We start from the raw sequence: 27,660 nt of genomic DNA on the forward strand, positions 1-27,660 counted from the left end.
CAATTGTTATTAATAAAATCTAAAATTTTGTTATATGTTGTAAATATTTTTGTTAAATTTGTTATTTTTTATAATTCTCTCGCTTGAAAAATTTAATAAGATAAGGTTAACTTTGAAATTTTCTTAGATTCAAATTTATTTAAAATAAAGTTAATTTATTTCTTCAAACTTGTATTTTGTTCTACCGTTTGTAACCATATAAATAATTCATATGATTAATAAAAAAAAAGAATCACACGTAGAGGTCGATAAATGGATAAAAGATCAGATTTAAAACAATACAAATCGTGACTAAACCAATGGGCGCACGTGTAAAGGGAAGTGTGTTTTTTGACAACTCTTTGTTTTAGTGACCCCATGCTGATTCGACCCCATAACAAGGGGATAAGAGTCGTTTTTACTTACCGACGACATACCCTTCCTTCCTTTCTTTTTTTTTCTATTTTATTGTTATTATTATTTAATGGTAAAAAAGGCGGCACTCTGAAGCCGACAGTGGAGAAAAATCCACGTGGGATTCATTAATAAGGTCAAATGCCACGTCGGATGATAGTGAAGATAGGCCCTACCTTTTGTCCATGCATCTTACCTTCCTACGTCCTTCCTCTTCCTCTCTCTCTCTCTCTTTTCTTTTTGACCACACTTTTTCCTACTCGTTTTCTCCAAAATAACCCTCTTCTTTTTATTCATTTCCCTCCACGTTTTTTTATTATTAAGAATATAATAAAAATGGAATTATATTCTTCCAAATTTTTAATTCTTTTGGTCCTGGAATTTTTATTTATTTATTTTGAAAAAAATATGACAGTAGGGTTGGGAGTCTCTTATTAGTATTTCAAAATCTTCAATTTATTATAGTATTTATTATTCGTTATGATTTTATTATTTTAAGTTGTATTCAAGATTTGCTATTTTTTTATCCAACTAAAATTCATGTTAAATACATATTATTATAATTACATTTTCTGGCTGCAAACGTTTCCCTTAATGTTTTGAAGTTAGTATGTAATAGATTTTTAATAACATCTTAAATTCTAAAAGCTTATAAGAGAAAATACTATAATAAAAAAATGGGTAAAAGACTTTTGGTATTGAATTTTAATGAAAGTAATAATTTAGTCGTAGGGTATTTTTTTTAGTCTATAAACTATCAATTTTTTTAACAATTTAGTTTATAAACTTTAAAAGTAATGATTTAGTTTCTATTGTGGCCGTTTACATAAAAAAAACTAAGCATTAATTTTTATTATGTAGTTCTCTATAGTACATGAATAAATTCAAGTCTTAATTAATTTATCTATATACTCACATAAGAAATTTCATAAAATCATATGTATTGTTTTACTGTAGAAACTAAATCGTTACAAATTGTAAATCGAAAGCAAATTTAAAGATCAAGTGTGTTTTTTTAGCATGTTACGATTGTATATATTTTTCTCATCTTTTTCAATGAACTCGTTGAAAAAAAGTATTTGAAAATATTGAGACTTTGAGAAAAATAATAGATAATTCAAAATACTTTACTTACTATTCAACAAGATATTAGGATTGTAAATAGAAAGTTATTCAAAATAAGTGTAATAAAATTTTGCTTAATTATTTTTGTTAGTTTTATTTTGGTATTTTTAATTTACAAATTTTCAGGTTCACAGGTAATCTTGTAATTTAGCACAGCAAAATAAAATTAAAAAAGAAAAGAAAGAAATAAAGAAATTCCTTTTTTATAAAAAAAAATCGAAATGGAAGGGTAATAATGTCAATTAAGTGAACAATTTTTTTATCCACAAGCTGACATCACAATCTGAGGACTATTTTAAGTAAAATAAAAAAGGCACTAAATTAAATACGAGTGGCGACAGCGTAAACTTCAGGTCCATATCCCTTCTCTATAAATACACCATTTCTTCATCCTCCATTTCCTCAAACTCCGTTCAACAAATCCTTTTCCCATCTCTTCTCTCCTTCTCAAATTCTCCCGGCCACCGGTCTCCACCGTAATGTCCCTCGCATACGCCGTCGCTCACTCTTCTCAGTCAACGCAACTCCGCATCAGAAACCGCCGGAAAACCAGTTTTCGAAAGCGATGCTTCCGGATGATCAAGCAACAGAAAACCAGATTTTATATCCTCGGCCGTTGCATCTCCATGCTTCTTTGTTGGCACGATCATGATATTACTGATTAAATCGCCTAATTCCACCGTCGATTGTTGTTTTCTTCCCTCCTATTTCGACAATCAACGTTCTTTTCGCCCGCGAGATCCTCCGATCGGTAATTGAACTCCGATTCTGAAGGAAATGGAGGTAAATCGGAATCTTGATTAGGTATCAAATTGATCGGAGGAGTTAGGTATACGGTTTAATTTCTCACCGGCCGTTATAACATACAGCGCCGTGATTCGTTCGCTTGGAGTAGATTTCTCTTGATCGACAGAGAAGAGACAAATTGAAGGCAAGCAAAAACTAGTTTAATTTCTCTTTGAACTTTTCTTCTAATTTTAGTTTGTTATTAGATCGTTGATGACCTTCATTCGACGTACGGATACATGTATATAAACTGATTAGAAAAATTAAAAAAAAAAAAGGTTTTCTTTTTGTTTTGAAATCGGACTCTGTTTTTGAGAACGATTTGAATTGAATCTCTGTATTTATGAATTTTGTTGAGATTTATCAATCATCAGATTATCAGTTCTTATCTTAATGGATTCGTTTGCAAATTATGAAGAAAGTCAACTTTTTTTCTTCTCTATACATAGTTCATAATTTTAATTTGATTTTTGTGCGATAAAGAAGTGAGCAGGAAAATAGTTATCCAATTGTGGAAATATGTACAAAAAATTACTTCTTTTCTTTGTTTAAAATAATATTTTCTTCCACTTGTAAAATCAACCGTAAGTTAAATAATATAGATTAAAATTAAGTTTTATGTCGTAGGATACCACACGGGTTTACGTGTACATCACCGATACATCTCTATTCTTTTCATCAAGAATTCTTAAAATTATTGTGACTTATCTTTTAATTTGCCTCTGACCATCAAATGAAATGTGAATAACTCGTCCTCCTCTCCTTGAAACAAGAAACGCTTTTGATTCCCTTTAAATAATTTAGTCTTCTCTATATTACTATATCTCTAGAGTCGATAATTTATATGAAGAATTATTACTATTCAGTTTTCCATTGAGGTCCTCCAATGGAGGTACTCAAATTGGTTACTTCCATTTCATGCTTAGAACAATTCTATATTAAATAATCTCTTTCTTATAATATAAGACGATATTGATGGGTATGCAAGGAAAAATGTGGAAGATTCAAATACAATCTTGTTTGGGTATGGAGGGTTACATTTTGATTCTCAATTTATTTATTTTCTTTTTTTACTTTTAATTAGTAGTAGAAATATGATTAGTAATAAATGGTGAGTAAGAAGATTGGTTAGGTGGAATAAAATTGAACCACATACCAAATTTTGATCAAAATATATATTTTTTTCTCTTCATTCTTTTATGTCATTTAAGTAATAGTATAACCATGATTACTAATAAACACTACATTAAAATATGGTTTGAATAAATTTGATATTGTTAATTAGTGTTGAGCTAGACTAAGCTTATCGTTTATTAGTGAACTTTTGTGGTTTGAATTCTAATAACATCTTAAAATGTCTATTGAATTCAACTTTGATGACTTGAATGGATAGATATGTTATTCCGACTAATTTTATATTTGAGCTCGAAAAATAACAGTGATGTGCTTACCATTACTTTTAACCTAAATCTCCACCATAGTTGGATTGTTAATTCCCATCCATTAACTTCTAATCTAAGTAATGGGACCCACTTAATGTACGATTAAAAAAAAAAGCACTTATTAACACTTTACATTGGAGGGCCTAAGTAATAAGTGGTTGTAGTTATGCCAAAAATTTAGTTTTTGATGTTTCGTTTTTTACTTTTGAATTTTTATGTCGAAGTATTTAGTTCTTTATAGTTTTACTGTCTATTTATTTAGTCTTTGTCACCGTCAATTTTTAAACAAAATAATTATTAAATTATAGTTGTTTTCAAATTAAAAACTATACAGTGATTGTTGTTAGAATTGAAAATGTAAATTCATAATGAACTTATCAGACTAATACAGATAATAAAATTTGACTTTTGTGGTTAAAGATTTTAGAATTTCAAGGGAATAATTAGATACTTTCTTAATTAGGTAATTTTTTTTTTTTTTTTTTTTTTGAGAAGTACTTTCTTAGGTAATCAAATAACTCTAAATATCGTTATAGTGGGTATACAATTAATATATTAAAACTCAATAGACAAATTGAAGTATTTAAAAAACTAAGGTGTGTGAGTATATATATATATATTACTTTTGTTTTAAGTGTTCGTAGTTTGACTTTGATGCAATCAAGGATCAATATTTAAAACATTTAAATTATATTGAAGAATTAAATTTCACTTATTCGAACTTAATTATAATTTTAGGAATCTTTGACAAAATTAAGTTCTGGGAAATTCATAGCAACCAATTTTCTTTTATTGCTTTTATTATTGTCCAAAACATTTAAATTTTAATATATGTTTTCATAATTGTTGATTATATTATGACTTTTGCTTTAATCTCTTTACTAGCATTAAGTTTAATATATAGATTTTCAACAAATCTTAATTTTATTTTATAAGTGGTTGGTTTTTTTACAACATTGCAAAGGACCTTTGCATTATAAAATTTTAAAGCATATATTTTTAAAAAAGTATTTACCTAATTTATGTTATTTTATAAAGATTATTATATTTATTTGATAAAATTTTAAAAATAAATTTGAAGTACTAAATTTAGGATTTATGATTAACAAATTTCAACGTAGAAGGGACAACGTAACCTTCCATCAAATTTAGATAGCCCAGCCCAACTCACACCATTGGGTCACTCTGGTGGTCCAGCCCAATGTTAATATAGCCGAAAACGGTTATGTAACTATCCAATTTCCGAAACGACGTCGTGTAGAGGACTCATAATTTTAGCTTAAACCCTAGTCCTGTCGCCGCCGGTGGTCACGCAGTCTCCGGCGACAGTTCCCGCTGTTAGTCTTCTACTACGGTGAAAATCTCGATTCTGATTCTTTCTTTTCAGTGGAAAAATCTCCGAACCCATTACTCTACATTGTTCTATTCTGATTTGAATTTGTTTGCATTGAGTTGGGTGTAATTTTTGTTGTGTTATTGAGTATTGAGAAAAATCGAACTTGTGAATCTATCAATGTTGGACGAAAGCAAATTCGACGTGCATCTGAATCTCTGGGCCTTAAGAATTCCGAGGGAACTTTGTAAGGCCGCCATTAAAATACTGAACGGGTACGCTATGTTTTGTGTTATATTGTTTCGATTTCAATTAATCATTTGGGTAATGGCATTTAGCATTAGTGTTACTCATATATTGTTGTCGTTGAACTGTTCATCTTTCTTATCCGAGTTCATGTTTTTGAAAACTTATCAGAATTCTCCTGATATTTTTTAGTTTTTTTCTTTGAAAAGTATTCTTGTTATTAACTTTTGTTTAAAAGCAGACTTTTCTTTGGCCCTCAGTTCGTTTCTGTTGAAAAATTTTCAGGTACTTAATTGACAAGCCCCGGATTAAACCTGTGACTGAAGATCCAACATGTGATAAGAATCGTTATGTTATATTATCTGAAAAGGTTCAAACTCCAGGTAAAGATCTCCATCTCCGTCCTCATATTTTTTCTGTTAACTATAAGCTTGGATTGCAATTTCATGTTCTTTATGGAAACTCTTCTGTAGCACATTCTGTTCGCTGAAGTTCCAATTCTTGTTCATTGATTTTCTTCATGTTACCTTAGTGGCTTTCTGGCTCTGTTCATGCATTCAAGTTCTTAAATAGTTCTAAAATTATCGAGCGAGTAATTTTTTATCTTAAAACTTCAATTTCTGTAGGGTATAACCATCAACTTGAATGCATCTTTAGTTAGAAAAGTGTCTAAAAACAGTCTATATATCACATGAAACCAAATTAACGTCGTGTAACTAGGTAATTTTCATAAAAATAATCTCGTTTCCCTTTAAAAATCACTCATTTTTTCTCTTCCTTCTTTTTACCTTATTTTCTCAATGGAATTTTCCTCGATCATGTCCTTAGATGACACCATTTTTCTATCTTGTTGATTCTTTGAATGCTCAGAATTATCAGAAATTCCAGAAATGAAACTTGAAGAATTGAAAGGCTTATGCATGTTTGAACGAGTTCCCTATTCACTAACCCTTGGATATTCATATTGGGGAGCAGGTATTTTCAATAATTCTTCCCTTTATCACACATTGTGCAAATTTTACTTTCACCTTAGGATTGCCTGTTGAACTCCAGATATTTATAGATGCCTTTAACTTTCGAGTTGCAAGTCTGAAGTGTTATGTAAGGCATATCTAGCATCATTTTTAATGATCCCATTCCCATGACTCAAAATCCAAACGTTTTTTACATTGTGACTGCACATGTGCTGATAGAATGTGGTTGTCTTTGCCTCTCATTTGATATTATAACTACATGTGATGTGACCGTTCTACATCAAGCGGTTGCAATTATAAGAACAATGTTCGATTTCTGAAAGATAGTTTAAACAATTCTGTGAGCGAATTTACCCGTCATTTGATGTGTTTGTATTGTACATACGTAACTAACTTACTGTGTGGTTGCTCTGTAGATCATATTCTCAAGAAGATTTTGCCTCCTGAAGTGGAAGTGCCTTCATCTTTTGAGACAATAGTTAAGTACTCTAACCCCTGCCATGTTCCACCTACGCTTTCCTTTCTACATTTTGTATCCATTTCCATATGCTCTTTATAGCTTTTATGTGCGTTCTTTTGTTGCTCTGTATTACATTTTGGTACCACTTGTTTATGTGACATTGGTTGTAACGTTGCTTTTTCATGTACAACTATTAACATTGAGGTAATTTTGTACTGTGATTTGCAGGTCACGTTGCTCACCTGAATATACATGACGAATTACTTCCATATAAGGATGTCATTGCGAAGGTTATTTATGATGTATGTCATCAGTATCTATTTACTTATTTTCCTAATTATTTTGAAATGTACATTGTGATTTATTAATCACTATAATTTAGCTGTTAGTTCATTTTTTTATTCTTAATTTTGTTTTACTCTCCCCTTCTTTTCCTCCGTGCATATGTTGGGGGTACCTTTTTAAGAAATTCAAATGTTCAGAATCGGATATTTAATATTTTTATCCTCCCCCTTCATCCAGCAATATGCACACACACACATTTTCCATATTGAAACTTTTTCTGTAACTATTTCTTTTTGTAATCTTTGCAGAAAAATTATCCCAGGATTAAAACAGTTGTAAATAAAGTGGGTTCTATAACAAATGAGTTTCGGGTTCCAAAGTTTGAAATACTGAAGGGAGAGAATGATATGGTAACAGAAGTAAAGCAATATGGGGCGACTTTTAAGCTCGACTACAGTTTGGTCTACTGGAACTCAAGATTGGAACATGAACACATAAGGCTGGTTTCACTCTTCCAACCAGGAGAGGTAATTTGTGACATGTTTGCTGGTATTGGTCCTTTTGCAATTCCAGCCGCCCAGAAAGAATGTATAGTATATGCCAATGACTTGAATCCAGACAGCATCCGATATCTGAAGGTTAATGCAGAAATCAATAAAGTTAGTGGTCGCGTTCATGTATATAATTTGGATGCTAGAAAGTTTATTTCTCAATTGATGATAGTTCCCCCTAATGAAAGTAATTCAGAATCTGTCACCTCAATACTAAAAGCTTGTGAGAAGGGCATTGGAGGGACCAATCAAGAATCACCATTGGCAAATGGTATGCCGACTGGTATTATATTATTATTATCATTTAAAGAAAATTTCACATCGTCTTCAGGAGATTAGTGTAGATGATCTTAATTTTCTTTCTTGCTTCAGTTCAGGTGCAAGAAGTTCAAGATTATATTAAAATTAGCAATAAATCTGTAGAACAATCAAGGAGTGCTGATATATCCGTTGCTGTTCTTAAAAGATCCTCAGAAAGTTGTGAGAACGAGAAAGGTAACATACTCTACCATAGTTTGTGATTGAACAACCAAGACCGTTTCTTCCTATAATTTTTTTTGCAGATTTTTTTTAATGAAAATTTGCTTTGCAGACAATGGAATTGCTGATGATGCTTCCACTCGTGTAGCCGGTAGGAGAAATGGAAACGGAAATAAGAGGATGAAGGGGTCCAGTGTATCTCATGCTAGGACCTGGGAACACGTTGATCATGTGATTATGAACCTCCCTGCTTCTGCTTTACATTTTCTTGGTACGAATGACCTTTTTTCTTTTTAAATTTCATTTCACTTATTGCAGTTGTTTTAGCATATTTCTCTACATTTGTGTGTCAGAATGAAGAGTTAAAAGTTGGGGAAATAACAATGTTAGGAAAGGGAAACAATTACTTTTTAATGCTTCAAATATGAAGGGAAACCATAAACGATTTTTTCTCTCTTACTATCACCATGACAGATATTTTGGATATGTCATATTTCCTAATTCCTACCTTTCAAATGGAATTCTTTGTTGTAAGTTTTGTAGTCACTCTCTATACCAATTTTATGAGTTTCTTCAATCTCCTTTAGCTCTTGGGTGAGGGAGAATGCCTTATCTCCTCCACTCAATTATCTCAACTCGTGTTTTTTATCCATATCTATATTTTGCTTAGTTAACCAATGAAGTATATTTTGTTATTTTCTTGCCAGATGCATTTAGAGGCTCAATTAAGAAGAAATACTGGAAGGGCTCCCTTCCTTGGATTCACTGTTACTGCTTCATGCGAGCAAATGAAAACCAAGATTTTATCATTTCGGTATGTGTATACTAAATTACTATAGATCCTTATTTGTCTGTCTTCTTTTTGATAATTGTATTTCTTTCTCACCATTCTATTTGGATATCTGTCTTGAAAAAAGTTGTCTTTCTTCTCATACCATCCTCTTTTAACTGTTGCACTCCAGGAGGCTGAGTCTGCCTTGAATGCTAATATTCAAGACCCCATTTTTCATAGGGTCAGAGATGTTGCACCAAACAAGGTATTGCTTTGTGTGTGTGTGTATAAATGGAAACTACTTGTTTTTAACTCTTTTTTCTTTTTTGTTTTATCAGGCTATGTACTGTTTGAGCTTTAGGCTTCCGGAACAATGCGTTGATGAAGACACGACTAGCTAAAATCGAGTAAAACTTTTCTATCTCTCGGGGCTTCATTTTCTTGTTCTCACATCGTCATAATTCATGTTTGTTTCTCATTTCTGAGATGTACAAGCTAGACGTATGATATCGTAGGCTAGCGCTTGGGTATTTCAGTTCTAAAGTTGAGATTGGTGTTTGGAAAATTTTCCAGATTTGCTCAGTATAATTCATAACTAATCACTTGAATTTGTATAAAACAAATGTCTCATGTCCTATGTTATAACAATATCCATTGATAGGCGTAGTACGTACCTTGATGAAAGTGCTTTTCTATTCTTTAACATCAAAATATGGTTATTAATTGAAGATTGTATTGTTATCCTGTCCAAATTAAGCATGTTTTTAAGATATTTTACATACATGACAATAAAAAATATTGTTATCCTGTGTAGGGATGAGAATGATAGACTAAAAGATCGAGTGGACTAACAAAACTAAAGTCAGTTGATGTCAGTTTGAAACTTTCCAAATCGAGAAATGTTAAAGAGTTAAACCAACCCACCGACACATTTATTCATCGACGGTCTAAGGATGGTTTGAACATTTACTAAATCGATCATAGTCATTTCGATGGCGGTTTGGTCAAAGAATTGACTTCAACTGGCCGATGATTGCCTTTAATTTTATCATTTTTAATATTCTTACCTTTATAGTAATTGTCCTAACATTACCTAATCGATTGATAATGAAAAGTAACAAAATGATGATATGATTGTGATAGGACTACGTTCAAGACTTGTCAAGATTCTAACTTAATTGTATGTCCATTATTATTGTCACAAGAGTCGTCTCCCTTATCAAGCAGTGGATCTAGCCATGACTAAACATTATGTTTAGTCCTTTTTTTTTTTCTTAAATCATAATCACCATCAATGTTTGTTTGATGGAATAATGAGAAAAATGAATATTTGGAAATCAGAGAAAATGATTTATCATGATTTGGGACAAATAATTTTCTATCTAATGTTTTTGTACAAAAATAGCTTTTAAATTAATCCAAGATATTAAAAGTACTTTTTATTTGTTAGGATAAGATTACAAAATACTTTTATTTTTAGAAAATATTATAAAAATTGTTAAAATCATTCCAAAGGCTATAATAGACATGCTTTAAATTATGTTTTTTTTCTTTTTTAAAAGTAACCATTGTTTAAGTACTAATTTTGTATTTGCAAAAAAATAATTATTCTAAATTTAATTTATTTTGATTCTCATACTTTCTATCTATACAAAATTTCAAAAAATTTAAAAAAGAGTCATTTAGTTCTTTTTTTCTTTTTATATTTTAGATTTTAATTTTAAAAATTATCATTTTTTAAAGTAAAATGTCAAATTGAATAAAAGTTGAAAGTATATTAAACAAAATGAATAATTTAAAAGCACAATGATAAATTATATAAAAATAAATAAAAGTACAACGTAATATTTAAATTCAAGATTAATTTGATTTAAAAACTATTTTTTCACCAGGTATTCCAAACAAAAATAATCAAAACAAAATTGACATATTTTCTTATTTGGTGAGTCAACTTGGGTCAACCACCTTTTTGACAACTTTTCCATTGAGAGGAGAAGGCTTCTTTCTTGCAAGGCAACATTTTCCCAACAACTTACCACGAATAACATTTAACCCAAAAGTAATAGAATATATAGTACAATAACAAAATAATTATATATAACATAAAATTAATTTAAAAAATAACAAAATAAATTAAAATATTTAAATTTTGGTTGTAAATATTTTGTCAAATTTGCTATTTTTGACAATTCTATAAAAAAAATCCTAGATGTAGTTAACAATGATAGTAGCTAAGAACGATAGGTTTCTTTTTTCAAATTAAAAGTCAGTAATAATTTTCAATTTAAAAAATGTGTTATCAGTTACTATCATTGATACTACCTGTTTGTGATAACTTCTATCGATAATAATCACTAAAGAGCATACATAACATTTACTATTTTTACAAATATTTTATTTTGTACTATATTTTAAATTTATTTCTCACTAAGTTTTTCTTTTTCATAGACTAATAAGGCAATACATAATCAAAAAAATTATTTATGATTCTTTTAAAAAGATACCAATCTCTTTTTTCCTTTTTAATAAATCCATTCATGTTTTTCTTTATATATATATCAGATTTGCACTATTGTTTTTCTTCTTCCTCTTTTTGTAAAAATAATAAAGGGACGAACTTTGGGAAAGAGACCAATTTCTAAAGCAAAGATAGATTAGATGAAAACATTACACGTAGATTTTGGCTGGAAAGCTATCAATTTGGATCATTCTTTTTCATTAACATTATTTCATTAAATTTCTATTTTTTTTTTATCTTTTCTTTAAAAAAAATTACTTCTTTTCAAGATTTTATCATCACAGTTTGCATTATCACCATACAATTTTTTTAAAAAAATATTATAATTTCAACCCAACTTGTAAAATTAATTTCCAAAAATCACTTTAAAGTTCATCCTTCAATATTTCATTATCAAATTGGAGACCATGTTACTAGATAATCATCAAACATGTGCTTTTTTCTTTTCAAGTTGATATACTTTTTTTCCCTTTAGTGATTTCAAATATTTCTAACGTAAGTGCATACTGCTATTTATTTATTTTGACTATAATAATATAATATCAAGATTTGTCTAGTTTGTTTTTTGATATAATATTATACAAAACAACTAATATTTGTTAAATACCAATAACTATGTTAGTGATTTATATTTAATATAATCCGATTTTTCTAAGCCAACTCTCTTAAAGTTTGGAAATAAAAAATTTTTAGATCATAATAAGCAAGCAAAAAAAAAAAAGTGTGATTATGTAATGAAGAGTGAATATATATATCTCTCAAAAGGAAAAAAAAATCACACCTTTATTTCCACGTTGTAAAGTGCTTTTTTTGGAGACCCTTTCTGTCAAATGTGATATTTTTTATAATTAAAAGAAATTGAAAAGTATATTAAATCAAAGCTATGTTAACCAATGAAGATACTCTAAATAATTTGATATTTAGAATCAAGCAAACAATTTAAAACTAAAATGAAAAAGAATTTTTAATAATTTATTTTTGTTATGTGAAATTTGGTTGGAATACAAATGGGATGAAAATCGTCATAAAAAAGCGTAAGAAAAAGAAAAACATAATTTAATCAAACAATTGAGGTTTTCTTGCTTTGGTATAATTTTTTATCAATATTTTTAAAAACTAAAAAATTAAGATAAGAATTGTTGAGATAAAGTGAAAATTAATTTGAACAAAATTTTTTGGTTCAATATTTGTAAATGAATAAAACTATATATATAATACGTGTTATTGGAGCTGTGCACACCACCATAACTGAATAACTGAATTAAGTAACGAATCTTTTATTTTGCTTTGTGAAGCTTTCTCCCCTTTAGCTCTTCAAAATCCTAATATTTCCATTTCCATATCCATACAACTCCTTTCTTGATTCTATCTTTGTTAAAAGATTCAGATTCAAAGATTGAGAGAAACCCATAAAAATGTCAAGAAATTGTATATTCAGAATATTATTAGTTTTGTTGTGGTTGTTGATGATGATTGTTCCAAATGGTTTAAGTGTTGGAGTGAACTGGGGAACTATGGCTACTCATCAGCTCCCACCAGAGAAAGTTGTTAAAATGCTTCAAGAAAATGGGTTTCATAAATTGAAGCTTTTTGAAGCTGATGATAGGATTTTGGAAGCACTTATTGGAAGTGATATCGAGGTTATGTTGGCTATTCCTAATTCAATGTTGTTTCTTATGAGTCAAGATCCTCACGCTGCTGCTTCTTGGGTTGATTCTAATGTTACTGCTTATACTTATCATGGTGGTGTCAAAATCAAGTTGAGTTTTGAAGATTCTTTTGATTAATAATTTTGATCTTCTTTGATTTGTTTTTTTCTCGTTTTTTTGGTGCTCTTTAGGTGTTTGATGAATTTCCCACTTCAGGGTTTCTCTGTTTTTAATATGTTGTTCATTCAGCTGCTGCTATCCTGCTGATGATGCTGCTTTCATTTTCTTTGTTTACTTATTCGAAAAGCCGTTATCACAACGTAGCTAAGAGGATATTTGTGAGAAAGGGTCATAATCACTCTCATATATGTCTTAAATGATTTAGAATCAATTTATACCATCCAAATTGATTTTGAATGATTTAATGCATGCTTCGTTATGATTTTGAACATGATAAAAAGTTAAAATTACTTATAAAAAATATTCTAAACACTGTTTTTAGTTCGCTAAAAGGAAAATTTCAGTTTTCTAAAAAGCATGTCGGTTAATCTTAGTGTTACTAATTTCAAGTTAGATCATTTGGTCATGTTCTTTTATGGATTGTAGTTACTAGTTTAAATGATTAAATATAAGCTAAACATGATATTGAAAGGATTAAAATTAGCTAAATAACTTTTGAGTACTCTTCAAAAAGTCATGTTGGGTAATCACACAGTACAGTGTCACTATGTCACTAAACATGATATTATCAGCTGGGTTGAACTAATTAGTTTCATTGATCACTTCACAAGGAAGTACTATTTGAGTTATAAAACTATTGAAAAGTAATCAAATGCCCCTCTTAAATAAGGGTCATTTCTTGGAGAACCATTCTTTTGGCTGAAAAAGTAGAGATTTATGAAGTTAAAATTAGCTAAAAAATCATATCGGTTCTTTGTCTTTCCCATAAAATTCCATTGGAAACTGATCTTGCAGGTATGTTGCTGTAGGCAATGAGCCCTTTCTCAAGTCTTACAATGGCACTTATCTTCCGTTAACATTGCCTGCTCTAAGGAATATCCAACAATCCCTAAATGATGCAGGGCTTGGTTCAAAGGTCAAAGCTACTATTCCTTTCAATGCTGATATTTACAACTCCCCCGACTCAAACCCGGTTCCATCTGCAGGCGAGTTCCGTCCTGACGTTCGAGACTTAACGATCGAGATTCTACACTACCTATCGATAAACAACGCACCATTCACAGTCAATATCTACCCCTTCCTTTCCCTATATGGAAATGACTACTTTCCAATAGACTTCGCATTTTTTGATGGAACAGCATATAGGCCAATCAAAGACAGAGATCTAACGTACACGAATGTGTTTGATGCAAATTTCGACACACTCGTATCAGCTCTAGCAAAAGCAGGATACCCTGATATGAAGATCATCGTAGGAGAAGTTGGTTGGCCAACAGACGGCGACAAACACGCCAATGTACAAAACGCAAAACGATTCAACCAAGGATTGTTAAGACATGCTTTAAGTGGACAGGGAACTCCAGCAAGGGTAGGCATAATTGATGTCTATCTTTTCAGTCTAATTGATGAAAATGCTAAAAGTATAGAACCAGGGAGCTTTGAAAGGCATTGGGGAATATTCGAATTTGACGGTAAACCGAAATATGAACTAGACTTGGCTGGAACAGAAGAAGAAAAAGGGTTAATACCAGTTGAAGGAGTGAGATATATGGGGAAAAGATGGTGTGTTTTGAATCCAAATGTGAATGATTGGGAAGGTTTGGCTGATAGTGTAGACTATGCTTGTAGTTTATCAGATTGTACTGCATTGGAATATGGATCTTCTTGCAATCAATTATCTGCACAAGGAAATGCTTCTTATGCATTTAATATGTACTATCAAGTGAACAGCCAAAAGAGTTGGAACTGTGATTTTGATGGTTTGGCTGTGGTGACTCAACAAGATCCTTCTTATGGAAACTGCCAGTTCCCAATTATGATTGATTATACCTCTTCTTCTTCTTCTTCTTCTTCATTTCTGGTTTATGAAAGATTTTCTGATCTTCTTGTTGCAGTTTTTATGGGAATTGTAGTGTTTTTTATTGTGCAATATGAACAGTGATGGATTTTGGTAATGATTTTTGTGAGGAATTAGTTAAGATCATTTGGAAGTTGTTCATAGTTTTCTTATTTGCCATATAGCCTCTCATGTATAATAGATTCAAATTTTGGTTTCTTTTTTATTTCACCCTTTATTTTGCTTCTTTTAATAAATAAATATATTTTGGACAATGCTCGTAATTTCTTTTTCTGCCTTATATCTTTACATAATTATTTGAAGCGCGCGCTAAGTTGAGTTAATATGATGAAATTAAAAAAAAAACGACATTTCATGATAGATGTGCAAATTTTAATAGAAAACACCCTCAAAATTTAGTAATGTAACACCAGCTTATGGAGAGAGTGGGTTTATAAAATTTAAATTCACGTGATTTTAACTTATAACAAAAATTCACGGGATATTGAGATATTTTAAGTCAAAAGTCATGGATTTTTCATTTTATGAAGATACGTTTCATGTTTATTATTTATATTAGATTTATATATGTGACATTTTCTTGTTTATTTTTTTAATTTTTCTAAACTTTTTTCATGTTATAACGATAATATTAATTCATCCCTCGTACCATATCAAACTCATAAAAGCATGAAAGTTCTGGCACATATATGAAAATTTAATACAACAAACAAAACAAATAGAATTGTTAGACTAAAATTAAACTTAAAGTTAGTTCAACTTTACAAGTCAAAATATAAGAGTAATTAATAAATGAAAGATTGTAGTCAATTGCAAAACCACCATTTAAAGAAATTATGCCCACATACTTACCCATAGGCATTTCAATAAGTAAACTCCCAAAATAAGAAAGAAAAATAAATTCCTATTTTCATCGACTTTTTTTCAATATATATATGATTTATATAATTTAATTAATTTAAACCGTCATAGCTGTTGTATTGGTTTGCCTTCAATGCACACAAATAAAAGGTTCATTATGGAACATGTCACCTCCAAATTCACATTTATAATATATGGTCTCAAACTTAGATATATGGCCAATAATATTTATGGTGCCGAACTCTTAGATTTACAAAATATGATACATTTAATACTACTCATCTCCATCCGTTCCAAACATATAACATTAGTCATTAACAATTGATAGATATATGACTTTCTTATAGAATTTTTGAATATTTAAATCTTGTCCGTTGTATCTGGAACGTTAAAACTAATTTCTTAGATAAAATTTTTTAGTGAATTTTATCTAATCATTATTATTGGTTAATTTGTAAAGAATAACATATTAATTATATATGATTAAGAAACTGAAAGTTGAGCCCATTGGTTATTTATCTTTAATTTATTGGTTAAAGAATATTATTATCACTTGTTTTCAAATATAGCTAAACGAGATTAATTATTTACTTAATTTGTTTTCGGTAGTTTTATTATTTAAAATAATTTTGATATTAATTTTGCTATTATATGGTTTATGGTTGAAAAGTTGAACAAGATATAAGAGGCTCATATTCACATGTCTCAAAAGAGGAGTTATTAATGAATCTGTCATCTAATCTTTTTCTTGGTTTTCTTTATATATACTTGATTTAAGAAAATTAAAAAGAGTATATAACCAAAGTTGGTTGGTCTTTTTTTTTTTCATTTTTTGGAATAGAAAAGTTGATGAAAGTTTAAATCACCGTTACTATGGTTAAATTTCTACGGTGGATTAAAAATAATAATCTTTTATCAACCAACTACGTGTATATGACTATCGTTTAGAGGTCATGAATTTGAATCACATAATCTTACAAGCTAAAAGAATAGTTGTCTTCCTGTTAATCGTAGAACAATACGTGTTTTGATATGCACTTTCATAGTAAAAAAAAAAAAAATCATTGTGACTAAAAGATGAGGTATTAATTAATGTTTAATATCTGACGAAGAAACCCACCTAACCTTCAAATACGATCAACGTGAGTGAATTTGTAATTTAAGAGGTCACTAAGAAAAATAGTTTTAATTATATATACAATAAAGCTAAACTTACGGTTCCCTTTATCCCTATAGAAATAGGACTTGAGAAGCCTTGATCGAACATGAACAAGGGGAACAAACTAGGGCAAACTGGCGATTTGCCTTAAGGGGCAAATTGGTCGGCCTTGGTCGAGGTTGAAGATGGACTTTTTAAGCTTAGATCGGTCTAATTAGTACTTCATTCACTCTCCAACAACGTCGTTGCATGAACTCGTTTCTTGTCCGTCTTTCGTTCATCTTAGATAAGACAACTTTCTTGACTTTACTCTTAAATTTTATCTTCTAATCTCTTGATCTTTCTCATAAATTCGAAATTATCATCAAATAATATTCGCCACGGTAATTAACATATTTGTATTTTTTTTTCCAAAATGATATTGATAACAATAACACATTTACAACACACCAAATTATTTAGCTTAATTAGTCATGACTCCTCTTTTTTTTTTAATTTTAATGAGTATAAAGAAAAAAATTCCATACCTAGCTAAACCCTAAAATAATTAATTATGATAGTCTTCTTAAATGTAATGTAATCTATATGATCTAAATTAGTCAACATATATGTTGTTTCTTTTATTAGGATTCCATTTTTGTTATCTTCGTCTTTTGTTTTCTCTATGGTTATAGAACTACTTTAGAGTTTGGCTTTTTTCTTCTTTTGAAAACAATATTATTAGTTTTAATTTCTAACATCTATACCTACTTGTAAAAAAAAAATTACATCAGACGTTAAAAACATTGAAAAAAAAAAATAGTCAATAGCACATTTTTTTATATATATTGCAAAGCAAATATGACAAGTAATGAAGTGATACTCATTATCAAATAGCTATTAGAAGGTTGTCGACTTTTCAATTTACTACTTTTGCAATTTATACGGCGTAGTGATAATTATTATAAATTATTTTACTATTTTTGTAAGCACTAAACCTAGACATTGCAAAATTGAAAAAAAAAAAACCTTTCTCATATTTTATAAATATTTTTAGTACAATAAGTTTTGTAATTTATAATTTTATTTTTGAAATTTTGCTTACATTTTAAATTTGCTTCTTTTTAGGGTGGTGAAATATACATACTTATATAAAATGTGTGCAAAAGAAGAAATAGTTATTAAATGTAATGCGAATATATTTTGTTTATAATCGATAAAAGTTAATAAACATTTAATTCAAATTAACATCTAGTAAGCAAATCCACGTCAATATTTTCAAAATTTTATTGTTGGAATTTTCATAAATGACAAAAAGTTTCTGAAAAAATAAACCACAGTAAACTAACCATAAATACTAAATTTAAGATTTATGGATGCAAATATATAGACCAAAATTAAACTAAAGTTCTAAAAGTAAATTAAAACGTGATATAATAATTTTAACTTAATAAAAGCTATTGGTTACAACTACTTACAAGTTACAACCATCTATGTTCACATACATCATTAATTGGTAAATGGAAGGAAATAATATAAAATATATATGATCCAATTTGATTCGTATGGTTCTTTTTTACAAAAATACGAAAAAAGAGAAAAGAAAATTTATAAAAAATAAAGCATTTGACAAAAATATTATGAATTTTATCTTTTAGTGATTTTGTGACGTGAAAGGTAAATAGTTTGTGAATTTTTTTGTTTTTTTTTTAATTTCAATAAAAAATATGAATAATTAGATATTTGATATTTTGAATAAAATATTATTACTAGACAACCTATTTAAATATTGGATCTCTCGATTGCTAATATATGTTATATGTCGGTTGAGTCATGATCGATTTACACAAATATAAAAACTTTAAAAGGTATAAAGATCAACAACTATATATTTATATATAATTTAGATACACATTCTTACACTGCATTAATATTTTACTATAGTTAGGTTATTGTTACTTTTAAGAGAATATGTCAAGCTAATGGTATATTTAATTTGGTTTAATGGAAATTTAGTCAAAGAGACCTTGAAATTTTATCTAACATCACAAATATAATTTGATTTTCGTTATATATATGTATATATATATATACACACACTTGTATACTATAAACTAAACAAATTAATAGATTGTTTACAATTAACAAATTTATTGATTTGAAAAAAACATATTGTTTACAGAATTTAGGTTGGTGGATACAACTCTTTGCCATATTAAACAAATAATTTCTATAATACAAAATTATTCAGACTCGACACAACTCTTTGTAATATTAAACAATAATTAATTCCACATTTAATATTGAGATTTATAATTGACGTCAATTCTATAAATTAAAAATATATTTTACTTTTAGTATGAAAAAGTTTGAACAAAATAATATTTAATTAGTTTTGTTTTGTTGGGACTAGTCTTAATAAGTGTTATAGGGGTCCATTTCCAATATATTCAAGAGTGATGGTGCATAAATAATTATGAGTTATGGATAAAAATTTGAATGCATGTATTATCGTTTATTTTATGGATATCCTTCAATAAACATTTTTTTTAATTTATTTATTTACGATCGATTATATTATTATTTCAAATAATAATTGATTAATGGGTCGATATTGTTGATTGTTACTAATTTTATTATCAAGAATAATTAATTTTGCTTCATAAAATTTAAAATTTAAGCTTGTTCAAATAATAAATTCATCAATTTTGTCTATTTAGTTAAAAAAAAACAGTTTGTTGATAAAAGTGTTTAAAATATGAAAAGTGATTAAATTCATGTTTGAATTTTGGACGATTATAATCCACATTTAATTCTTATTATGAAAACTATTAATGGGAGGTTGAAATTATGTTTCTATTACATTGCCAGGTGTAATGTAGAAAATGAATTGGATGATAATAAATAATATGATTGCTTTAACTAATCTAGAAAATAATGTGATGGACAAAATTGAAAGAAAAGTTATATCGAACTGATGTAAAGGTCAAACTATCCACTTCCATTTCATACATCTAGAAAACTATGTAAAATAAAGTAATAATGTAGAGAACACAAAGATAAGAATTAAATATATATATATATCAATGAAAATATTATATAAAGTTTTAAATTTTATTAGACAACGTCCTTGTTTTAATCTTGTAACACTTTAAAAGTAACGAAACATTAAACCTATTTACAAACTATATCAAAATTCATCAATTTCAAATAATTTTTTTTTTCTATTTATAACAAATTCTTAAAAGATTTAAGACTTTTATCCATATTTTTTATTCATCAGATTTCAATTTCATTATAAAAATATTTGAATTTATAGTTAAACTATGATTTTATGTGTGAAAATAAACATAAGCTCGATTCATGGCGACTACCTATCTAATAATTAATTTCCTATAAATTTTATTGACACCAAATGTTAGAGGATTAGGCGAAAACATTTAACAAATATAGTATTTTATGTCATAAACAAACTAAAAAATGAAATATACAATAGACTATAATTTGTTTTCTCAAATAAAAATATACTATAAATAATGTGATCATATTATAATTTTAAAAAATAAATTATGTAATATTTTTTTTGAAGGCGTATATGTATTAAACACCATAAAGAAACCACGCAGTCGGAGATCAAGGCACAAAGCAAAGTTCCCTATGATAAGAAACGATGATGTCCTAAACACAATCAAATCATACAGGAAAAATCGATGCAACCAAAGCAAATACAAAAGAGAATACAACTAAAGCTACTTGCAATATTTTTAAACCACAATAAAAAATCGCAGAATTATAGAAGCATAACAAGTCACTCCGGTCGATTGTGCTATTACGATAAAATAAATAGCAAGAGACCACAACACACACTCCTAACAAACTACTCTATGAGAACCTGACGGTTGAAAGCACACTAAAAGAACATCGAACAAACGGGTTGTTCCGATGCAACTGTTCCGTAAGCTCAAATTAATTAAGGATTAGTTTATATTTGTAATTACATTAGTTAGAGAACATATATTTAAAAAATAGAATACAATTAAATCCTTGTATTTTAAAATTGTTTTCTTTTTTTTCTTTTGCTAAAGAAACCGAACTTGCCAACGATAAATGCGAGCAATAATAATAAAGGAAGGTGGTGGATACGGGAGAGAAGGTTGAAAGAAAAGGACGAGGGAGGGGCAAAAGAGTAAATAACAGAAGAACTGTGGTTGAATTTGGAAATTTGAAAGAAAGGGCGGGACCGGGACAGGTGGTTGCTATATATCTCGTTGAGGGGCCTGGGATCTCTCATTCGCATACACACACCTCTTTCTATCTCTTTCTCTCTCGTGTATCGTTTCCTCCTTTTTATTTTTTTGGCTTTTCAAACGAAAATCGGGGCTCCTTAAAAGAGGGAAAAACAAGATCGCAAACCCTAAAAATCGACTAACAACAAGGGTTTGTTGATCCCCTAATGAAGCACTAGCCATTTTTCCTGCATTTTTCTTCATCTGTTGCTGCTCTAGATTTGGATTCTCCTACTACAATTATCAATCCTGTTGTTTTCAGTTTCACCATTTTCAAAAGCCTTCTTCAAGGTTTGCATTCAATGTTCTTTCCTGGTATTCTCGTTTTAGATTGCTGTTTTTATGTTGTTGAGAATGTGAGAGATGTGTAGTGTTCATTTTTGTTTGGAGAATTGGAACTCGATATATTCTGGAAATTTGATTTTGTCGTGAGATTTTTGGGTTTTTAGTTGAACTCGTTCCATTTCGTTTCGTTGTTCTGGAAACTCTTTGTTTGTTCTCGATGTTTCACTTTGCGATTCTCGTATGGTTTTGATTTATAGGTATTTTAAATTTCATGTGTTTGTTCTTTCTAGTAGTTTTGTGTACTATTCTTTGACTTCGGAATGGTTTTTTATCTTCTTCTTTGGTCAAGTAGTGGGGTGGGACAGAGTAGATGTATAAATTGAAGGCACGGTTCTTTTAGGTAGTCTGGTTGCTGTTGGTTATTATTATTATTATTTTTTTTGGAGTCTTCAGTCATAAGGAACTTTAATTATTCGGTCTAGGACTTTGCTACAGTTCAATCGTGTTGTTTTCAATTCATTTCTGATTAGATGCTGATCTCATTTGATTTGTTTTCTTATATTCCAATACAGATGAATAATCTGCAATTTGGTTCTTGTTGTTTTTTATATTTCATTTATTAGCAGCAAAGCTTGTGTTCAAGTTATTTATTGATATACAGTATACTGAAGTGTTTGATTTTGTTGTTTGAAGTTCATCATGGTAGCAACTGCTGCTACATCTGCGTTTTATCCTGTTCCTTCTTCATCTTCTGAGTTTGGAGCAAAGAACAACAAAATTGGAGGTGGATCTGGGAATTTGGGAGGGATCAAGTCTAAATCTGTGCCTTCTGGAAGTCTTCAGGTGAAGACTAATGCCCAAGCCCCTTCCAAAGTAAATGGAAGCTCAACTGGTTTATCAACATCTGTAGGTGGTAAGGGTGGGGATGACTTCTCATCATCCCACCCACGAACTTTTATTAATCAGCTGCCTGACTGGAGCATGCTTCTTGCTGCTATTACCACTATCTTTTTAGCAGCTGAGAAGCAATGGATGATGCTTGACTGGAAACCTAGGCGGCCCGACATGCTCATAGATCCATTTGGTTTGGGAAGGATTGTTCAGGACGGCCTTGTGTTTACCCAGAACTTCTCTATTAGATCCTATGAAATAGGTGCTGATCGTACTGCGTCTATAGAAACTTTAATGAATCATTTACAGGTACAATTGGATTGATGTATTCTTATGTTTTTGTGAGTATCTATTATTTGTAATTCTATGTATGCTTATGAAATGGAGATAAGTAACTCCGGTCTATGATTTTTTTTTCTTCAGGAAACTGCCCTCAATCACGTTAAGACTGCTGGTCTACTTGGTGATGGATTTGGTTCTACGCCAGAAATGTGCAAAAAGAACCTGATATGGGTAGTTACCAAGATGCAGATTATGGTAGACCGTTACCCTACTTGGTAAATTTAAGTTCTTCCATGAAGTATTCGCTTCTAAAGATGGATTCATTATAACACTTGTGATTTACTTGGGTGGGTGAGAACAGAATTGAATTTAATTCAATAGTTTTCCTTGTTTGTTTTATCCCCTTAAGTTACATATCCAGTATTGCCCTGTTCCTTGGGATTATTTAACATATTCACCTCACTTTCACCTTCCAAAAATAATTGATTATGGAAACGTTGGACTTTCTAGACCAATAAGTCTATGAAGTGGGCTTTGATTTACACTTTTTTTTTATAAGGTGGAAGTTTTTGAAGCCTCCCTCTGTCTTTTCTGCTTTAGCTGATCTCTTCTTCCGTCTTTTATTAACTATATGCATGAGATATTGGAGATTGTTGTGCTTACAGGGGTGATACGGTTCAAGTAGACACTTGGGTCAGTGCTTCTGGAAAGAATGGCATGCGCCGTGATTGGCTCGTGTATGATTGCAAAACTAGGGAAACTTTGACAAGAGCTTCCAGGTTTGTTACTTTCCCCCTTTTTGATGAAACATGGAATCGTTTTTCTTCATAGCTGTTGCATTTTCTTTTTTCTCAACCCATGAATTATAAAGTTAACCAGCTTTGATTGAATCGATAATCGAGTAATTCTGGTCATAGGTGATGTAGGTTCTTGTATAAGTTATGAATTTCTAATGTGTGTTCCGTAGAGAACAGAAACAAAATTTGCATAAACTACATTCACTTTTTTTTCAATCTTAATTCTAATTGATCTTTGCATTGAGATCGTGGATTATGATTGCATTCTTTTTTTCTACTATCAAGCCATGGCATATGTAGTGATCAAATCATAGTTTACTGATAGAGATATATTTTTTGTGATGTGAAGTATCTGGGTTATGATGAATAAAGAGACAAGAAAGCTGTCAAAGATTCCTGAGGAAGTGAGGAGAGAAATAGAGCCATTCTTTATGAATACTGCGCCGGTTATTGAAGATGATGGAAGGAGGCTTCCAAAAATTGATGATGATAAAGCTGATTATGTTCGAGCGGGTTTGACTGTAAGTTGTTTCATTTAGCTAAAATGTTACTTGAGAAAAGGAAGTTGGCACTGGGTGTTTTTGTGTTTCATTTGGAATTTGGTTCAATAATATAACTTTCACTATGCTTTTGTACATAGAAATTGATCTCATGGCACCTACATTTCTGTACTGCAGCCTAAATGGAGTGATTTAGATGTCAACCAGCATGTGAACAATGTGAAGTACATTGGCTGGATTCTTGAGGTAGATAAATCTTAACTTTTCTTATCATTGACTTCGATACTTTCCGAAAATAGTGTGCCCCAAAATTTTCTTATCTCGCACTCATACATTTCTCCAACATTTTACACCGTAACTGTTCTTCTAAAGCTTGGTTTCCTCTTTTTGATCGGCAAATTATGCTTGTGGTCAATAGAGTGCCCCACCACCGATATTAGAGAGTCATGAACTTTCTTCCATCAATTTGGAGTATCGGAGGGAATGTGGGAGGGACAGTGTCCTGCAGTCACTCACTGCAGTTACTGGCACGGATGTTGGAACTTTAGCAACTTCTGGCGATGTTGACTGCAATCACCTACTTCGGTTCGAGAATGGGGCTGAGATTGTGAGAGGAAGAACAGAGTGGAGACCCAAATTGGGCAACAATTTTAGGATCCTGGATCATATTTCAGCTGATCAAGGAATTTAAGCTGCCATCTCAGAGGAGTGTTCCTGCTGTATCCATGGTTTGCACCAAATTCTGCTTTAAATCCTCAGATATATATGTCTATAAATATGGTTTTTCTCATTCGTTCTCTTCTATAAACAGGAAAAGAAAAAGGAAAAAAAAAAGGTTTAATTTCATTGTAATTATCTCTTATCTATTATTTTTCCCTCTTGTCCCCAGAAGGCTACTATATAATGTGTTTATCTTGCTCAGCCTGGTCGGTTGCTATGCAATCAATGTGTACCCACCGCTGGCTGATTGTCTCACAGCAGGTTCGAAAATATTTTTGTGTATATTTTCTTGCATTTTCTTTAATTTTTGTTTGGAACTGGAAAAAAAAAAAGAGAGATTTTTTCCCCATTTTTTTGCCCTCGAATTGTCGCTCTTCTGCACTCACTTTGCTTTGAGCAGATTGGAAAATATTCATAACTTGTGTTTGAAATTGGTTGGAAAAAGAAAAAAAGAACCCAGGGGTGATACTTGTATGTTTTCTTGCTGTTTCTTTGACTTCTCTTTGGCATTTTTAAATACCATTTTTCTCTCCCAGGAGTTCGAATTATCCAATTTTTTATGTGTGGAAAAAGCTGGGGTGTCTAGATTTTCGTCCCAGAATTATTTACTTTTGTGGTAGTGGAATTTGGTAAAAACTAAAAAGTGGCATTTATTAGTCTTTTAATGCTAGCTGGGTCACAGTTATTGTTTGTTTTGATTTGATGGCAATTACTAAAGCTCAATTATTGCACAAAATTTATGCCCATCTCAGTTGGTTAAAAAGCTGGATGAGTGAAGTGGTGGCTTTTATATTATTATTATTTGAAATTGATATTGCAATTTTCGTGCCTTTATAAAAGAATTCTTTGACTTTGACAAAATAGTTTCAAGAATTGGACATTGTGATTTTTGGCCATTGAGATGAAGTTCTCTATTAATTGTCTTCTTTAATAATATAAAGTTTTGTTTAAAAAACATTATATATATACATATATTTCTTAAATTAAAAGGTGGCTTTATAATTGGATTTTTTTTTTGTCGTCATTATTATTCTTTGGATACTATAATCTTACTATAGAGGTGATTTCTAGTCTCCGTAGTTAATTCTTTAAAAGATATAATTATTGGAGTGGGACAGAAGTTGGATGAACACGTTCTAATTAAAAAGTTTTGTTTGATTTTATAAAAAAAGTGTCTAGTTATTGGGATGGTTCTTAAATTGTAAACTTGAAAATAATTATCCAACAAAAGTGGTAAGGATATTGAGTTTGCTTAATTAAATAATAACCTCCATAGTCCCATTTTTACCTAAATGCGAAACTAGCTAAATATTACATAATAAAGTTAATGTGGAAAGTAGAATTTCTTCAACTTTTAACTGCGAACAATGATCGGAAAGACTATTCTCATGTGAAATGACCTAATTCTAGGGAAGTCTCGAAGTTTTGATGCAATGTTCTTCTAAATCACTAGTCGACCAATCAAGGTTGTAGGAGTTCTCAGGGTGATGATTTAATTTTCATTGGTTTTTCTGGAGTTGGGTCCTTTCGCGTTAACAGCTTCATGATTGGAGAAAAAAAATAAACTTATTTGCCTCACCTTGAGGTAAATACGTTTGAGTTGATATAGTGGAGGCCTCTGTCTCACCACTAGTTTTTAGAAACCCAAAGTATTTGAAACTTACTATTAAATTGAAGCCCAACTAAAAGTATACAAAAATTGTGTACATATTTATATATAAAATTAATACATAATGTAAGAAGGGTCCAATAATGAGAAACATCAAAAGTGTATCTCCATGTGCAAAAAGGCAAGAAATGAAACTGCCCATCTGCTGCTCAGTGTGAACTAGGAAGTTATTAGTCAGATTGGATGAGTTTGAATGCATTACCTCCGTTTTCTTCAAAAAAGAAAAGAAAAAGAAAAGAAAACCCTTTTTTTAAAAAAAAATTATTATCTCTATTTTCATTTCCCATTAAGAATTTATTTCTAAAAAAATTGATACAAACCTTAATAAAAGTAACAAATATCAACATGTCTTCGGGACGATTCGTACATTGGTGATAAACTTCTATTATTGTATCATTGATAGACTCGTTTTATATGTTAATATTTTGAATTTAATAACTATACATGACAATTGCACCACTAATTAATGATTTTATTTTTCTTTTTAATAATGTAGGAGCAGGAGATGAAATCTTAAACATCAAGATTAAGAATGTTAAAGCTATATTCATGTCATTTGTTATAGCTTAGTAGATTAATTATGGATATCTAATTATCAAAAGAAATAGGAGTGAATAATATCGTCAAAACCACCCACAACTCTATGTAATAATAATATTTTCTTAAAAAGAAGCCTATGGTATAGTTAATTACATTAAGAAGTAAACATAGCAAACATATATATGCTTATTTTTACAAATATATGTATGGATGTATGAGCTTTTCTTCTTCTTCTTCTTTAAATTTGTGTGTGTTTTCAATTAAAAATTTAAATGTTATTAAATATGTATTTAAATGAGATTATGATATGAAGATAGAAATGAGATCTAAATGGCCCATCACATGATGGTTTTGGAAGTACTTTTTTTCTAAATTAAAATATAAAGTGCAAAATGGGAAAAGTGGACTTGTCTTTGTTAAAAAAAAAAAATTTAATTAAATTTACTGTTGATGATGAAATGTCAATTGAATCTCTCTTTTTTGACCTTAAATAATATGGGAATGGGAAGTGTACGAGTCCTTATCAATTAAAAGGAAAATAAATAAAATTATTATTTTAGAAAGAAAAAAAAAGATTGAATTGTGTAAAATCCAAAACAACTTTGTAAAAGCAAAATGGTCAAATTAAGATTGTACATT

General features: G+C 29.9%; 3 protein-coding genes across 6 annotated transcripts; all 3 read left to right on the top strand.

Moving 5' to 3' along the window:
* The first annotated feature begins 4,981 nt into the window (after positions 1 to 4,981).
* LOC101206754 (tRNA (guanine(37)-N1)-methyltransferase 2) lies at positions 4,982 to 9,575 on the top strand. 2 transcript variants are annotated; one of them, XM_031880518.1, is made up of 11 exons: positions 4,982 to 5,354; positions 5,611 to 5,708; positions 6,196 to 6,300; positions 6,716 to 6,778; positions 6,988 to 7,061; positions 7,353 to 7,878; positions 7,968 to 8,090; positions 8,188 to 8,346; positions 8,783 to 8,889; positions 9,038 to 9,112; positions 9,186 to 9,575. In XM_031880518.1, the coding sequence occupies exons 1-11, from the start codon at positions 5,260 to 5,262 to the stop codon at positions 9,246 to 9,248; spliced, it is 1,488 nt and encodes a 495-aa protein (XP_031736378.1). In that variant the 5' UTR covers positions 4,982 to 5,259; the 3' UTR covers positions 9,249 to 9,575. The 2 variants fall into 2 exon arrangements, with proteins under 2 accessions (XP_031736378.1, XP_011648665.1); XM_011650363.2 differs by having other exon boundaries at positions 4,985 to 5,354; positions 7,353 to 7,866.
* Positions 9,576 to 12,588: 3,013 nt separating this feature from the next.
* On the top strand, positions 12,589 to 15,257 carry LOC101209276 (glucan endo-1,3-beta-glucosidase 8). The gene is made up of 2 exons (XM_004139376.3): positions 12,589 to 13,124; positions 13,990 to 15,257. Exons 1-2 carry the CDS (start codon positions 12,781 to 12,783, stop codon positions 15,134 to 15,136), a joined length of 1,491 nt encoding a protein of 496 aa, XP_004139424.2. The 5' UTR covers positions 12,589 to 12,780; the 3' UTR covers positions 15,137 to 15,257.
* A 6,050-nt stretch (positions 15,258 to 21,307) lies between these two features.
* On the top strand, positions 21,308 to 27,173 carry LOC101206509 (palmitoyl-acyl carrier protein thioesterase, chloroplastic). 3 transcript variants are annotated; one of them, XM_031881152.1, is made up of 8 exons: positions 21,308 to 21,628; positions 22,316 to 22,822; positions 22,937 to 23,070; positions 23,461 to 23,574; positions 23,942 to 24,113; positions 24,270 to 24,338; positions 24,511 to 24,820; positions 26,978 to 27,173. In XM_031881152.1, exons 2-7 carry the CDS (start codon positions 22,322 to 22,324, stop codon positions 24,781 to 24,783), a joined length of 1,263 nt encoding a protein of 420 aa, XP_031737012.1. In that variant the 5' UTR covers positions 21,308 to 21,628; positions 22,316 to 22,321; the 3' UTR covers positions 24,784 to 24,820; positions 26,978 to 27,173. The 3 variants fall into 3 exon arrangements, with proteins under 3 accessions (XP_031737012.1, XP_011648667.1, XP_004139335.1); XM_011650365.2 differs by lacking the exon at positions 26,978 to 27,173 and adding an exon at positions 24,982 to 25,298; XM_004139287.3 differs by lacking the exon at positions 26,978 to 27,173 and having other exon boundaries at positions 24,511 to 25,290.
* The last annotated feature ends 487 nt before the right edge of the window (positions 27,174 to 27,660 follow it).

Source organism: Cucumis sativus, chromosome 2 (genome assembly GCF_000004075.3).
Source record: "Cucumis sativus cultivar 9930 chromosome 2, Cucumber_9930_V3, whole genome shotgun sequence".
NCBI lineage: Eukaryota > Viridiplantae > Streptophyta > Magnoliopsida > Cucurbitales > Cucurbitaceae > Cucumis > Cucumis sativus.

Excerpts from the sequence above, each read along its gene's own strand:
- LOC101206509 (XM_031881152.1), top strand. The coding sequence starts at position 22,322 with ATGGTAGCAACTGCTGCTACATCTGCGTTTTATCCTGTTCCTTCTTCA. Across the intron at positions 23,071-23,460 it reads GTAGACCGTTACCCTACTTG|GGGTGATACGGTTCAAGTAG; the intron begins GTAAATTTAAGT and ends TTGTGCTTACAG. Across the intron at positions 23,575-23,941 it reads ACTTTGACAAGAGCTTCCAG|TATCTGGGTTATGATGAATA; the intron begins GTTTGTTACTTT and ends TGTGATGTGAAG.
- LOC101206754 (XM_031880518.1), top strand. The coding sequence starts at position 5,260 with ATGTTGGACGAAAGCAAATTCGACGTGCATCTGAATCTCTGGGCCTTA. Across the intron at positions 8,347-8,782 it reads TTCTGCTTTACATTTTCTTG|ATGCATTTAGAGGCTCAATT; the intron begins GTACGAATGACC and ends TTTTCTTGCCAG. Across the intron at positions 8,890-9,037 it reads ACCAAGATTTTATCATTTCG|GAGGCTGAGTCTGCCTTGAA; the intron begins GTATGTGTATAC and ends GTTGCACTCCAG.
- LOC101209276 (XM_004139376.3), top strand. The coding sequence starts at position 12,781 with ATGTCAAGAAATTGTATATTCAGAATATTATTAGTTTTGTTGTGGTTG. Across the intron at positions 13,125-13,989 it reads CATGGTGGTGTCAAAATCAA|GTATGTTGCTGTAGGCAATG; the intron begins GTTGAGTTTTGA and ends CTGATCTTGCAG.